This window comes from Homarus americanus, unplaced genomic scaffold, assembly GCF_018991925.1.
Source record: "Homarus americanus isolate GMGI-L3 unplaced genomic scaffold, GMGI_Hamer_2.0 scaffold4854, whole genome shotgun sequence".
NCBI lineage: Eukaryota > Metazoa > Arthropoda > Malacostraca > Decapoda > Nephropidae > Homarus > Homarus americanus.
Genome location: NW_024728299.1, coordinates 923,225 through 939,391, shown reverse-complemented (window position 1 = coordinate 939,391; position 16,167 = coordinate 923,225). Strand labels below are relative to the sequence as shown.

The window sequence follows — 16,167 nt, the reverse complement described above, 5'->3', positions numbered from 1 at the left end:
GTGCTGAGTTTATCATTACTGGTCTATAGTTTGCATTGCAATTAGTGAGTTTCTTAAGCAAGCGGCATCAACACACACCACGCTTCCTGGTCAACAACACATAATCTTTCTCAGTATAGCTTAGTCGATAATTAATCTTTGAATCGTATTTACCTATGGAGTATAATTATGTTTTATATATTTATTAAATTAAATAGGTATTATGGCAAAGTGACGGGAATTTCTAAAACTGTTGTTGATATTCTTACTGGCGATGAGGGAACGCATTATTGAAGTTAGGCTCAGTGAGGTATTGTCTTTATTTTGGCTGCCATGTTTGTGTCGTACAGTCAGATGTCTGATGTCTCCACACACCTGCAGGCCGGTAAACCATAAACACAGACACACCTCAACACGGCACAGTTTGGAGTTGGATCAGTATTTGACGAGAACTGGACAGACTCAAAGATTAACCTCAATTGTAAACCTAATAATATCCACATGAACCAGCCTGTGTGTATGACCCTCCCCGTGCTGTGAAGATGGTGACTCGAGGTACTGGTGGTTGTGGTGCTAAGATGTGGTACTGTCACTTAGCTGCTCCTTTACACCATCACCACCACCACACAGATATATTTTTACGCACCACAGAAAAGTATTATGTTGTCAGGCTATTATGTCAACGTGTAGAAGTATTATAATCAGTCTCAATGTAATCATTCAAGAATTATATTCGTATTCCTTATGTCGCCTCTTGATCTTGCTGGCTGTAAGGTGTATCTTGATGTAAGTATTTTCTGGGGTTGTCCAGATACACAAAGGTTCCTACGGTAAATATTACTCGTAAGGAAAGCTGTAAGAATGAATGCATTTAACTGTCTCATTGAGCTAAAGCACAAACATTACAACCAAAATTGCATTATATTTATACTCATACTCTCCCTTAACTTGGCACATCATCCTCTTAACATTACTTATGAAAACTGAATTAAGGGACAAAATTTTCAAAAGGATTCTGTCTTAACGCTGTGTCCCCAGTGCCGGATTTAGACCTATGGAGGCCCATGGGCAGCCTCTTTGTGGAGGCCCCCCTCATTATAACTACCCAAGAGGGTGGGGTGGCGAGTGAAGCGAGCCTAAACATCTGGGAGTTCCGGGGGGCGCTGTAAGCCCCCCGGGAAATTTTAGAAATTTGAACACTTCTTTGGAGAATTTTGAAGCCATATGCAGTTATATTAAAAATATTAAAAATATACGGTTCATAGGAAAACCAGGTATTCATGAATTTCAAGGAGTAGCTAGCCTAATTTGTATCACGCTTCTTGCTGAACATAGTTTTACGTGATGGAATATTACAATATTTTATTTATTTGTTTGTTCATTGGGATTATTTTTATTTTCATTCTTTAAAATTCATGTTTATCTATTCCATCACGTAAAACTATGTTCAGCAAGAAGCGTGATACAAATTAGGCTAACTACTCCTTGAAATTCATGAATACCTGGTTTTCCTATGAACAGTATAATTTACATATTTTTAATATAACTGCATATGGCTTCAAAATTCTCCAAAGAAGTGTTCAAATTTCAAAAAATTCCCGGGGGGCTTAACGCCCCCCGGAACTCCCAGATGTTTAGGCTCGCTTCACTCGCCACCCCACCCTCTTGGGTAGTTATAATGAGGGAGGCCTCCACAAAGAGGCTGCCCATGGGCCTCCACAGGTCTAAATCCGGCACTGTGCAGATATCAAATTTTGGTTAACAGATCCTTAATCACCATGTTCAGGAGTACCTATACTGAGATTTTGAACAAAATCTATCTTTTGGCCAAAAATCCTGTAAGGCATAAGACTTACAATTTTTGTCATTTTCGGCCAAAAAAATATATTTTGCTCAAAATCTCAGTATAGGTACTCCTGAACATGCTGATTAAGGATCTGTTGACCAAAAATTGATATCTGGATTATTACTTGTTCAATTGGCTTTTAGAAAATTGTAATTACGTTTGCAAGCCATTTGAATATGTAATAATGCAGACATCTGCATTATTACACAGTCCTAACTGGTATCTAGTTAAGGTAGTCTTAGTATAATCTAGGTGTTATTTTTGTATGTTAATTATGTGCATTAGTTTAAACAGTTATGTGCATTCTTATATCTTTGGTTATGAGGAATATTGCCTATTGAGTCCTCGCCCAGGCTAACAGGTCGAAATACGAATCCATTTTAGCATTTTCCTCTTTTATGCGTCTCTCCTCTTCCCCTGTGTCACTACACGTATCTCATGGTGAAGATTTTCTGAATATAGTGATCAGTGGGGTGTAGCCGGGTGCAGGAAGGGGCGAGGGAAGGAAGGGGGGAAGGAGCAGGTGGGTGTGATGATTAGTTCATTAAGAGGAAGCCGTAGCGGAGAGTAAACACCCGTCCATGTCGCTGGCGGGTCCACCCAAATTCTGTTTACTTCTCTGCATTGAGCGAGGTTGTGTACACTCACTCAGATCCCCGCGATTTCTGTTTTTGACTGTAAATTCTGATGGCTGTTTTGTCTTTTTAAAAATATATTATAATGCTTCATATATAGACGTGTGTTCCAGCGACTTGGGTCTCGGTGTAACGCGAATCTTACAAAGAGTTAATAAAGCTGATTGATCCTTTACTTGCTGGTTCCTGGAGTGTGGCGGACTTTTCTACAGCTGCTTCCACTTCGAGAAACTAAGAAACATCGACGCTCAGGTCCTTCTTCAAGTGTTGGGGGAGAATGAGTAGCAGAAGTAAAGCTCTGTAAGTTGTTATGTCTCGTGTATAATGTTTGACTTGTCTGTATCGTGTAGTTTTTGTCAGTCAATTGATCTTTTGAAAAATTCACAAAGTTTTCGCGTCTTCACTGTCTTCACCTCTTACGGGTAGAGAGTAAACAAAGGGTAAACCAAGAGAGTGTGTGAAGCTCTACACCAGCAGACAGCCAGACACAGACAGTCAGACACAGACAGTCAGACACAGACAGTCAGACACAGACAGCCAGACACAGACAGCCAGACACAGACAGCCAGACACAGACAGCCAGACACAGAGTCAGACACAGACAGTCAGACACAGACAGCCAGACACAGACAGCCAGACACAGACAGTCAGACACAGTCAGACACAGACAGTCAGACACAGACAGTCAGACACAGACAGCCAGACACAGACAGCCAGACACAGACAGTCAGACACAGACAGCCAGACACAGACAGACACAGACAGTCAGACACAGACAGTCAGACACAGACAGCCAGACACAGACAGCCAGACACAGACAGTCAGACACAGACAGCCAGACACAGACAGCCAGACACAGACAGCCAGACACAGACAGACACAGACAGCCAGACACAGACAGCCAGACACAGAGCCAGCCAGACACAGACAGCCAGACACAGTCAGTCAGACACAGACAGCCAGACACAGACAGTCAGACACAGACAGTCAGACACAGACAGCCAGACACAGACAGCCAGACACAGACAGCCAGACACAGACAGTCAAGCGGGAGAGAAACTTCGGGAGAACAATAACACGGTCATCACACGGCCAGGTAAACCCTCAGGCAGATAAACCGTGACCAAGGAAACGCTTTCTGACTGATGTACACCTGTCTGGGGTTACCTGTGCTGTTTACGGTTCTTCCTCTCACACCTGACCCATCCTATATCTTATCAGTCGTAATCTATGCTAAAAGACTCATGAAGTACTGCGTTGTACTCAGTCATATAATATATACAGTAAGTTTAAAACAATTACCGACGTCCTTAAAATGTTTGGTTCTAAAGTTAGTCGTAACTCAATTTTCTCAAGTCCCATGTGGTCTAGTGGCTAGGATACCTGGCTTTCACCCAGGAGGCCCGGGTTCGATTCCCGGCATGGGAAGAATTTTTGGCAGGTTTTCTCCGGGAACTGTACTCCGGTTTAGTTCTTTACTAACACTGAGCACTGAGGGTCGTAACAAAGTAAAAAAGAAAAAAAAATAGTAAGTGAAAAAGTTTCGGAAATGTTAAACTGGAAAATATAAATTAAAATATTTAATTTGTCTCTTACGGTGAAATAATTTTTAAGATAAACCAAATAGTGAAGATGGTGACCAGGCAAGATCCGTCTTGCGTCAGGTTACCGTCCTCAGGTCAGTGACGGCCATGGGAGGTGGAAGACGAAGGACAACAGATTCTCCCTCGGGAGATATACCCGTAACTTGTCTGGGATCGACTGTGGTGATAGATGTCTGGGTGTCACTCAGTCCTGGTGGTGTCTGGTGCTAGAAGAATGGAGCTCCCAGCTAGGACTAAGACACTAAGTCGTTGCTCTAAGTCTTAGAGCAACGATAGTCAATATTGTTCCAGAATCCTAAAAAAAATAATTTCTTATATAACCCCTTAACTGAGAACGAAACATGTGGCTTACTTTACGGTAGAGTCTCACAGCAATATATAGGGTGTCCCAGAAAAATATTCCTCCCTCCCTCCCTCCCTCTAACTCAGTGTCTCAGGGAACAGGCAGAGAGAGGGAGGGAGGCAGGGAATTTCATCAATCTTAATAACTCCCTTCCTGAATATAAATTTAACACCTCATGAATTGTAACCGAGTCAAACATCATCATTGGGTACAACAAAAAATTGGTGTATTTACGGTGTGAGGTTCTTCAGGAGCTGCTGGTGCTATGCTGGCTCGCCTAATGGGGAGGTTGTCGATGGGAATCTTCCAGTAACACCAGATTCAGTTTCAAATCAACTAACAATCATAACCCCATTAACCTAATAAATCACTGACAGTATCTGGAACGTTGGAGGTGATTGGAGTTCTCAAATTTGTTTAGTCTGATTTATATGAACAGGTGTAAAAACTTTATTCGTTCACCAAGATTTCTCTCCCTGGTTCTCTGGTATTTAATTCAACCATCGCTCAATTCTGGGTGACTTTTTCTTTCTCTTTCATGTTTTCCAAATTATAAACTTCACTTTAGAGACTCAATACACGGTAAGCTAGGATTGGATTGCATTGCTGATCTGCCTTAATAAATATATCCCATCTTTGTAACTTATAAAAATCTCAAGACATCAAGAAAATATGCCATCTACTCCGCTGGTGACTGGCGGGTGATAAAGAACAAGGTGGCAGAGGTGTTGACTCTCGTGCCACAGCTTCACACACTGATGTATTGTTATTAATTATTGTTGACTAAAGGAGAGCGTTGGTCCCTCTTAAACCACCGTCAGGGCGCTCCTTACCCCTTACCATAGTCAGGACGCTCCTTATCATCGTCTCATACCACCGTCAGAAGCTCTTACCCCTTTCATACCACCGTCAGGGGCCTCCTTAACCCTCTTCATACCACCGTCAGGACCTTGCCCCCTCATACCACCGCCGAGCTCCTACCCTCCCCTCCGTCAGGAGCTCCTACCCCTTCCATACCACCACCGTCAGGAGCCCCACCCCTCTTATACCACCGCCAGAGTTTTTCCCCCTCTTCATACCACCGTCAGGAGCCCCTTACCCCTCCATACTTCCGTCAGGAGCTCTCATCGTCAGGAGCCCTCTACCCCTCTTCCATACCACCGTCAGGAGCTCCTTACCCCCTTCATACCACCAGAGCCCTTACCCCTTCATACCTCCGTCAGGAGCCCTTTGGCCCCTTCATACCACCGCCAGGAGCTCCTTACCCCTTCATACCACCGTCAGGAGCCCCACCCCTTTCAGCCCCTTACCCCCCTTCATACCACCGTCAGGGACATTCCTTCCACCGTTAGGAGCCCTACCCCCTTCATACCACCGTCAGGGAGCCCTACCCCTTCATACCACCGTCAGGGGAAGCCTCTATACCACCGTCATTCCCCTTCATACCACCGTCGGGAAGCCTTAGCTCCCCTTCATACCACCGTCGGGAAGCCTGCCCCTTCATACCACCGTCAGGAGCCTTACCCCTTCCATACCACCGTCAGAGCAGAGCCTTGCCCCCTTCATACACCGTCAGGAGCCCTCGTCCCTTCATACCACCGTCAGGAGCTCCCCTACCCCCTTCCATACCACCCCAGTCAGGGGGAGCCCTTGCCCCCTTCTATACCACCGTCAGGGAGCTCCTTACCCCTCTATACACCGCCAGGAGCCCTTCCCCCCTTCATACCACCGTCAGGGAGCCTTACCCCTCTTCCATACCACTGCCAGGAGCCTCACCCCTTCATACCACACCGTCAGGGAGCTCCCTACCCCCTTCATACCACCGTCAGGGGAAGAGCCCTTGCCCTCTCCATACCACCGTCAGGAGGCTCCTTGCCCTTCATACCACCGTCAGGGAGCTCCTTGCCCCCTTCATACCACCGCCAGGGAGCTCCTTACCCCCTGCATTAGAAATCAAATCAGAGGGAGAATTTGTATAGAGAAAACGAGGGTAGGGAAAGCGGCGGAGTGAAAAATGGTAGGGGGATGTAGGGCGAGGCAAAGTGTGTGTGTGGGGGAGGAGGCTTGGGGGCGATATAGGAGGGAGGGAGGGAGGGAGGGTGAGGTACTCGATGCAGCATGAGGGAGGGAAGGGGGGAGTAGGGGGGGGAGACTGATGAAGATTGCCCGGCTATATAAGATCCCTGGGTTTGTGAAGGTGGTAGAGTTGGAGTGTTGGGCTTCGTCACCATGGCTGCTTCGTATCTGCTTGTGTCTTCTACCGTGTTGGCCGCTCTGGTAAGTCCGAAGTCTGAATCATCTTGAGGAAGGAGGTTACATGACCTTCTCTCCTCTCCTCCCATTGCTATAAAGTCCGGTGCCTCTTTTTCTTCTTGCTTCCATACACAGAAATATCTACCCTACACTCCTTCCTCTTAGCATATATACTGACCCTCATTTCACTTATCCTCACAGTATAACATAAATGCTTCTTTATTTTTATGTCTCGTATTTTAACAATATTTTTTACCTTAATTACATACACATGCCAGTCAACTTTCGTCTATTTATGTAATCTACTTTAAAACTCTCCTTTTAGGGAAGAGCAATCTGTGTCGGTTATATAATGTGATAGAATTCCTCTCAGTATTGTAGGCCGGGAGTGACTGTTTACTTGGTGGTGGCGTCATGAACTATCGTGTAGTTGGTCTCAGCTGACGATGCAAGTTCTTTCTCTTATTGCTTTTAATTGTTGATGGGTTAGTGTAATTAAATAAATTGTTACGTGCTTAAATACCTTAGTTGTTGAAGTGTAGAGAGTAAAGTTTAGAGGAGAGTGAAACGCGGAGAGACAGAGAGAGATAGAGGCAAAGTGAGACAGAGAGTATCGTCAATATTGTTATAACGGAGGGTGTCTGGGGGGACGCTCGCTACCCCGGCCTTCCCCTTGGCTTACTAAGAACAACATTACCTTATCTCTCGCTGTCTCTCGTCGTCATCACTACCACCACCAGTCTCTCGCCACCATCCCAGTCTCTCACCACCATCCCAGTCTTTCACCACCACCCCAGTCTCTCACCACGATCACAATTTCACCAATACCCCAGTGACTTACTCATTCATCAAAAAACATTCAAAAAGTGTAGCAGAACAAAATAGGGACAAATCATAAAAATAGGGACAAAATCACAAAAAATAGGGACAAAAACACAAAAATGGGGACAAAATCACAAAAATAGGGACAACTCACAAAAACAGGCACACAATCGTGAAAATAGGGACAAAATCATTAAAACTGGGATAAAATTATGAAAACGAGTTTATATTGTAGAAATTGTAACTTTTTACTTCGGACAACAGAGATACCTACTGTATGAGGATTAGTCTCGTATTTCCAATGTATAATGTCCTGTATTTCTACGTGAATTTTAGAGCATTATACATCCCTCATCATTATGCTCCCTCGCTTGTTCTAATCGTTTATTAATTTGTTTTATGTGGAATTTTAATGTTATTCTTATGTTTGTCGTGTTTATATTTTTACCAACACTAAATATTATTGTATGTGTGTTGGAGTTTTCACGTGTGTACTGCCTATATATATAAGGGTGCAGGTGTGTCTTATATATAACTAACCATCTTCTTTGTTACAGGTGTGTGTGGTGACGTCACATAAACAGGCCCATACGCCCATCAGGTGAGAGACTCTCCACCTTACTTGTCTCTCCCTTACTCTCCCCTATTTCTCCCTTACTCTCCCCTACTTCTCCCTTACTCTCTCCAACTTTATCCCTCGAGTACGATAACCTAACCTATTGTGTGTGATGGTAGAGTATTGAGTACGATAACTTAACCTATTGGGTGTGATGGCGGCCGATTGATTACGATAATTTAACCTTATAGGAATGATCCTTCCATTGCCATGACAACCCTTAGACTTCATTACAACAATCCTTTGAGTGTTATAACTTAATATTTGAGTATTATAGCTGGTGGTATTGTACGGTACTATTGGGGTAAAATAAACATTAGACTATAATGACTAATGAAATTGTTATTTGCTGTATTTTGTGTAATTGTGGTAGAAAATTATACACCAAATTTACATTAAATCATGTCATAATTAATTAGATTTCTTAATATATTGTCGGGGGAAGTCATGTTACGATTCCAGTCACATTTTTAAAAGATTTTCGACAATTCTAGTGAGATTAAGAGTAGAAACCACTCAGAAGAATATTGGAACTTACTCATTAACTGGTCCCGGACTGTCAAAGGTTCGTGTGCGTAACTGGGGATGTTAAAACTTGCTAACTTATAACGAAAACATGTAAATGACGTTCGAATTGGTATCAGCATTACAGTAAGCTCACCAAACTCCCGGTTATATCCACGGAATCGGACACGCCAAAAATAATCAACAAACTAACGCAAAAACCAAATTAGAGCAAATTTGTTTATGTGACTTCCCTTTCCATCTACAGTACAATGAACTCCACAAATGATTTAAATGGCAACAATGAACGAAAATTATAATACAGGGAAGTTAGATGTTGTGTGTCTTATTACACACACACACACACACCACTAAGGTCCGTCTACTACAGAGAGTTCTATAGCTTATATTATTTTAATTGTTGATGTAATACTGTATTACTAACATTGTTGCGCGCTTAAAGACCTTCGTTATTGAACCGCAGTAATAACATTATAACAACAATAAACCATCCTCCCCCCAGCATGAGATGTGTGTCCCAGGGCCGCTTCCCCCACCCAGAGGACTGTGGAGGTTTCGTGGACTGTCTGCCTGACGGTGCTGGAGGCCTTAAAGCTCGTGAGGGAACCTGCAGAGGGCGAGCCTACCATCCAACCCTCAGGAAGTGTGTTAGCCTGCAGAAGGTACGTATCGTATTTCACGACTCGATTACATTATATCTTGGATTTTGAAGCGTCAGGGTAGTTCAGGGTGGTACTAATTTTACCGGAGTATGAGTTGTGATCTTTTAGAATAACCTGCCAGAGAATGTTGTGAGCGCGCCAAGTGTGAACTCTTGCAAGCTATTTGTTTTAGGATAGACCAACAAATAAAATCCTTTAGGGATCCAGTTAGTAATAAACTATAAGGTTAGCCAGTAGCCTGTAATGTGCAGTATTGTTATGAATATATAGTTATCATAGTGTAACACAATATGTCCTGTAGCCTGCATGATGGAGGTGTTGGTGGTGTGAGGTGGGTGATGGTGAAACTCTCCACAGGTACACACTTGTAAGCCGCGCTCCGCCAGGGCTCTCGTCTCTGACCCCAAGTTGGACTTCGTGTGCGAGGGCGCCAGCAGTGAATTTGTGTGTGCCGATTGCAAGACACTTGTCAATTGCGTCAATGGCACTGCCTATCCGGAACCTTGTGGGTCTGGTGACCTGTGTGCCTTCAAGGAGCCTGAGTTTGGAGGCGGGGTGTGTTACCCTGGCCAACCTCTAGAATGCACCTGCGATCAACCCAACCAATTCAAGGTAGATAATTACGACGATGCTCGCTTCTTCTTCTGTTCAAACGAGGGTTCGGACCCCCAAATCTATCAGTGCCCTGATGACCAGGTCTTCGACACTACAATGAGCCAGTGTACGAACTACGCTGGATTGCCAGAGTGTACCAACGTCGGCGTCTTTGCCAACGTCAACAACTGTACACAATACTACACCTGCATTTTCACAATCAATGGGTGGGTGCAGAAGCCCTTCTCTTGCGACAACGCGACACAAGAGGGCTTCATGTACAATGAGGCTAGCGGCAAGTGCGAAGACCCCTGCTCCTGGGAGACTGGCAGGTTCACATGTTCCAAGGAGGGCCGCTTCCCAGACCCTCTCAACTGCAACCGCTACTACGAGTGTGTGGCTGACAGCACCCACACCTCAGGCCTCCGTCAGGACCTACACGAGTGTCCAGAGGGTTACGAGTGGGACCCATCTGCCAGGAGTGAGTACGGACACTGTGTGTTGGAAGGCACCAGCAAGTCGAAATGTTCACCGGTGAGATATAACAAGTGTACCATCTCCCAGGACCAGTGTAACCAGAGCCCGGCGGAGATACCGGCCTTGGCGGAGGTACAGACCTTGGCGGAGACACAGAACCAGGTACCAACGGAGGAGACACAGAACCAAGAATTAGCAGAGCAGACGACTGACGTTCCAGAACAGTGAAGCAAGACCCGTTCAGGTCCTCCTCACCAGCCATCCTACCTGCCTTATGTATGGTCTGGCCTCCCTTGACCACCCGCCACACCAATTTTCCTTGTTATACTTTGTTAAGAATTATTTGTTAATTATTTATTCGTTGTTGGATCAATAAATTATATCCGTGTCATAAAAGGTATTTGTTTTACTCATGCCAACCTTTTTCTTTAATTTTCTCATTTTCTTCCTAATATTTTAGCTTATACAACAGTTCATTCCAGGCATCTTGATAAGCCTGCTGCAGTGTTAGAGACTTACAATATTCATTAAATAATGTTCTGCTTATTACTCTGAGGCATTTAACTGCCACAGTGAAACACCTCTTGCTGTTTGACCAAGAGCCACTCGGTTCTATATATATATATATATATATATATATATATATATATATATATATATATATATATATATATATATATATATATATATATATATATATATATATATATATATATATATATATATAAAGAAAGAGAGAGAGAGAGAGAGGATTTAATAATAAACTGAATAATTTAAGCTTGTCACTGAAAATATTTTTCCTACTTTTCCCCATGTCTGAGTTACTGTGCTCGCCTGGGAACCTCCACTCACCTCCCCGTCTGTGTTAGCTTCACTATTCAGTTCCAACCTTAACTTGCCCGCCTGAGCTGCTGACTCCACTATAAATTCTGAGTAGTTATAGTAATACGGACACATGTGAGGGGACACAGACAGTCAGATACCTGTGGGTAACATGGGCTCTTGTGGGTAACATGGGCACCGAGTATGAGCTCATTCCTGACCAGACTTAACCAACAGTTGCACAGGTACAGATACACTCAGGAGCCCGTACATGCCCAGTACTTGCCAACAGTGTGTAACAGAGGAGTGTCCGACCGTCTTAAGTGGATAAGGAGCCGATCAGTGGCGAAGAGGATAAAAAGGGGGACAGCTTACAGTGCATTTAACCGAATTTATAGTACATCAAAAGCTACGGTGGCTCCCGAGTATCCCAAAGCCTCCCAAGGCGGAAATAACGTCACATTACTTACGTTTTCTCTACTAATCTACCCATACCTAAACACACAGCTGCCAGTCATTACCCTTCTTTCTTATTTACGAGAATTAACAATACCATTTAATATTCATATATAATTGTTCTAAAATATTACCATTTAAAGTTTTGTGTGACAATTAAGACGTTAGATAACCTTAGAATGGTCGTTAAAAGACTAAGATAAGTAATAAGTGTGTAATAATAATCACTTAAAATAGCACCATCACTTATGTATAGCAGTTTCGAATTCACATAGCAAATGGTCAGATATATATATTATTAGTGACATTATTCAACACTTAACATCTGATGAGGATTTATATAGTCAAGCTTCGCCCATCTCCCCTACCTTACCACACATACAGTTCCTTGTAAGTGCATATTTGGCTTAGCCTGCTTTATCCTCTTCCCCACTTAGCGGCTTGTTATGCCACTTGGACGGTCTCTTACATCTGGGCATGTACTGATTCCAGGATGTATTTTGTATCTCAGATTCTTTTCCTGTCCCAGTGTTGGTCAAGTCTGGTCTTGAAGGAGCTCAGACTCGGTGCTGTCACAACGGTCTCTGGCGTTGTGACAGTAAGTTATACAGTACTGGACTTTTAAATTATGTGAACTGTATAATAATGCTGTCAGGCCTCTGTATATAGACTCATGGTTCAGGGCCACAGAGGCACATTTGCGTGTGTCTATGATGAGGGGCACGTGCTCCTCAGGACCCCTTGAGTCCTGACCTAGCTTTTGTGTGTGTGTGTGTGTGTGTGTTACCAGCCGTTTCCACTCTCACCTGGAGAATATACAGTATGGGAGAAGGAGGAAATCCTCTATGATCTTAAAGACGCCTCCATCGTCAATATTTACGGTATAAGAACAAGGGAGACCGATCAGACTGTGGCAACTACCATGGGATCTCGCTGCTGTCCGTAGCTGGAAAGATTATCGCCCGAGTCCTCCTAAACAGACTAATTCCTGAGGTGGTAAACTTCCAGAATCTCAATTTTGCTTTATACTATCGCGTGGCACCACTAACATGATCTTTGCAGCCCGTCGGACACAGGAAAAGTGCAAAGAACAGCGTCGTGACTTCTACATGGCCTTCATCCACCTTACCAAGGCCTTCGACACAAAATTCATCGCCATTGTGAGGCAACTCCTCGATGGCAAGAACGGCAGTGTCCTGCACAATGGAATCCAGTCTGAGTTCTTTCCCATCCAAACGGGGGTAAAACAAGGGTGTCTACTGACACCAACTCTCTTCTCCATTTTCTTGGCTGCCTTTCTTACTCGTGTCAGTGCCAATTTAGCTGGCGGGGTGGACATCCAGAACCGCATGAAGGAAGGAATTTTTCAACATAAGATTGCTCAAGGCAATGCGACCTTGAGGTGAATGTACATAAGACTCGGTTTCTCTTCTAGCATGCCCCTGGTTCAGCCACACCTCCATCATCCATACAGGTACTACCCTCTCTAATAGTACCCACTTTCAGTATCTCGGCTCCCACCTGTCCACCACCGCGGACATCGATGAAGAGATTCAACTTCGGATCAGATGTCCATCTCAAGCCTTTGGCTGACTCTGTACCCGTATCTACAAAGCTGCATGTATAGCAATCAGTGGTCCTCCCCACCCTGCTGTATACCATGGATTTTTAATAATATGTATATATTTTGCGGAAATTTAAAGAAGATATATATGATATTAATCAAGAAATTGAAGACCCTTAGGGACCCACCCCAAGCCAACCTGACAGAAAAATTATTATACAGCTATGAATTGAATTAATATTTGGTGTTACTGTCTTCCCTTGTCTCACACCTTTTATCTTATTTTTCCTCTCTTTATTTAGGTTTCTGTGCCACCTGATCTACCTTATACAACACCGATATAAATAAAGGTAATGGATCACAGTATAGAGATAAATAATGATATAGAGCTACTTATAGTTATAGATAATCTTCCTTAGGTTTAACACGTGATACTACGTCATTTCAACCATTCAGATATGCAGTAAGTATGTGCCTTCTACTGTCGTATACACACCCAGTATACAGTTTCTAAGGTCGAGGGAATGGGAATTTAAAGGAATGTAGGGCGTCTGTTTTGGGCCAGGGTTGTTAGAACCTAATCTAACCTAACCATGGTCTAAAGTTAGTCATAATAAATCTTCAGCTCGTAATTAATATCTGATTGACTTTGTATTCTTTAGTTTCCGGTCCAGAGTTCTGTAGAGTTACGCATATCATTGATTCTTACAGGTTCTGGTTGTTGTTCATCATCCCAGGCATCATCTATACCCTGGACAAGATCATCAGTCTCGGAGACAGAGCTGCTGCCTTCTGATGTAGTGAAGGTCAAGTTCTACAGGTGTGTTGAGGAAACTTAATATTTTGTAATTAACTGGAACGATGCTGTTTTAGCAATTATAGCAAACCCATCAAATACCGGACTAATTTTTGCAAGCCCTGTCCATTATTGGGAGGTTTCTGTTAATGAGAATATAGCAGTAATAAGAAGTCTGTTATTGAGAGGGTTTATTATAGGTGGTTGATGGTTTAGGTTTCTTGTGTAGATAGTTTAGCTGGTGTGATGTTTGGGTGGAAGAAAATAAATCACTAATAATTACCCCCTCTTGCGGGGTCCATGAATATGTTTTGTCTCTTTTTTTTCGCAAATTACATGTCCTTTAGAACCCTTCTGTATAGTCAACAACTTGCAGGCCAAAACCAACCCACCAGCTGTGACTCCTAGAAGGTGATCGCCCTGAGAATCATACCGGGTGATATCGAGTCCGAATTTTGGCATTGATACATTTAAAAACTCATCAGATTGGAATAAGTTGTGGGTCGTTTTGACAATCTTGTAAATTTTCACACATTTCAAGATCGTCCATTAACATCATACACTACCTGCCTGGTGGATGAACTGCACTAAAGACATAACCAGTGGAAAGAATTGGCCAGAGATGGAAAGTTGCAAATGTATTTCATCACAATAGTAAATGGTTATCGAAAAGTGTAACTGATACCCACTGTGATATTGTCCTTTGTAAGACACTTTTAATACTTCTCAGGGCGCCAAACTTCAAGTACCTCAGTGGACAATGGGTGAGACTATGGTGTACAGCCTTCCGCGAGTCAGAGTACCACTCATTCACTCTTAACTTCTGCACCCCATGAGAACTTCCTCTCGTGCCACATCAGCACTGTACGCTGCTCTTACTGTCAAAATTATCTTTTCTTAATTTATCTACTGCTATAAACGCATATCATTTGAATAGCATATATGAAATAAATGAATAAGTTTTGTAGTGTAATATAAGTTTTACCGAATCTAATAATCCTGTATCAATGTGCAGTGGTTTTAAAATTTTAACAATACCCTTTCTTCGCCTTATTAATATTCCAATAACTTCCACAGGTATCTAAAATTGGTGTGCTCAGTTGTGGTCCCAACCCACTCACAAAAACTGTCAGCACGTCCTATGGGCAAGTCAACCAGGGTCGTCGTCTCCCATACTTCATCCGTTACTACGAGAACTTCGGCTAAATATGTATCCAGTCTCACCTTGGGAGTTTACAATAATCTGCAGACGCGTCCTCTCCTCACTAGCTTAAATAACCTACTTTACCACCTTATATACTGCTACTTTATCTTGCTACTCTGTGTAATGTATTTTCTTTATAAATCTCTCTTGATCTGATAATATTTTTGCTCTCTGCATCTCTCACGTTACTTCTCAGTGTCCTTGCACCAGACTCTCGCATACCCTAAGTGAGCATTTCCTCACATTATGATTATTGGTGGTTGGAACAAAACCTTAGAGCATGGAATTATTATTAGTCTACATAGGGTACAGTATATCTTCAACTGAAGTCTGTATTAAGCAGTACAGTAATTAAAATCACCTGTATTTAATGTGTTATATACTTTTTTTTTAAATGCAGCTTAGAATGTGGTGGACAAACTGACCGTCTAAAAGTAGGATGATAATTGTACATAATCTTCCATATAAGATAATGATGGGAACTACAGTATATAATAGTAACCAGTATTCTTCATGTATTCTTACAACAAATTATATAAGATGGGCAACTGAAAGGGAGACTACGCCTTCGAATCTTCCCTCTTGACCATATTAATACGTATATACCTTTACTGAGCACTGGGCAGTTATTATGTCTTACTTGATTTGATAGTTTTTTAAGAAGTATTCTTAGATATACATCTAGTCTGTCGAGACTGGTTCTCTTAAGGTGACTGCAGGCGCTCACACTCAACAACTGGTGTGATAAATGCCATAACTGGCGCATACTTGTCTTAACTGTTCCACGGTCTCCGAGACATTATATAAATGTTAATTTATAAAGAGGTTTATAGATATTTAGACATAGTATAGGTACTCCTGAGCATGGTGATTTCGAATATGAGGTCCACGATTCGACTGCGGGGTAATTAGTGGTTGTAATTACGCTTGGAAAATTTAATTAAATTTTTCAATGCAAATTTATCTCCA

General features: G+C 42.7%; 1 protein-coding gene and 1 non-coding gene across 2 annotated transcripts; both read left to right on the top strand.

Moving 5' to 3' along the window:
* The first annotated feature begins 3,816 nt into the window (after positions 1-3,816).
* Trnae-uuc lies at positions 3,817-3,888 on the top strand. The gene has a single exon. It is a non-coding gene; the product is annotated as a tRNA-Glu (tRNA).
* A 2,716-nt stretch (positions 3,889-6,604) lies between these two features.
* Positions 6,605-10,752, top strand: LOC121866066. The gene is made up of 4 exons (XM_042365664.1): positions 6,605-6,684; positions 8,040-8,083; positions 9,126-9,285; positions 9,643-10,752. Exons 1-4 carry the CDS (start codon positions 6,637-6,639, stop codon positions 10,582-10,584), a joined length of 1,194 nt encoding a protein of 397 aa, XP_042221598.1. The 5' UTR covers positions 6,605-6,636; the 3' UTR covers positions 10,585-10,752.
* Positions 10,753-16,167: the final 5,415 nt, after the last annotated feature.

What these genes read in the sequence shown, in the direction of transcription:
- LOC121866066 (XM_042365664.1), top strand. Translation starts at nt 6,637, where the DNA reads ATGGCTGCTTCGTATCTGCTTGTGTCTTCTACCGTGTTGGCCGCTCTG. An exon ending in CTACCGTGTTGGCCGCTCTG is followed by an intron (nt 6,685 to 8,039) that starts GTAAGTCCGAAG and finishes TCTTTGTTACAG; the next exon opens with GTGTGTGTGGTGACGTCACA. An exon ending in CAGGCCCATACGCCCATCAG is followed by an intron (nt 8,084 to 9,125) that starts GTGAGAGACTCT and finishes TCCTCCCCCCAG; the next exon opens with CATGAGATGTGTGTCCCAGG.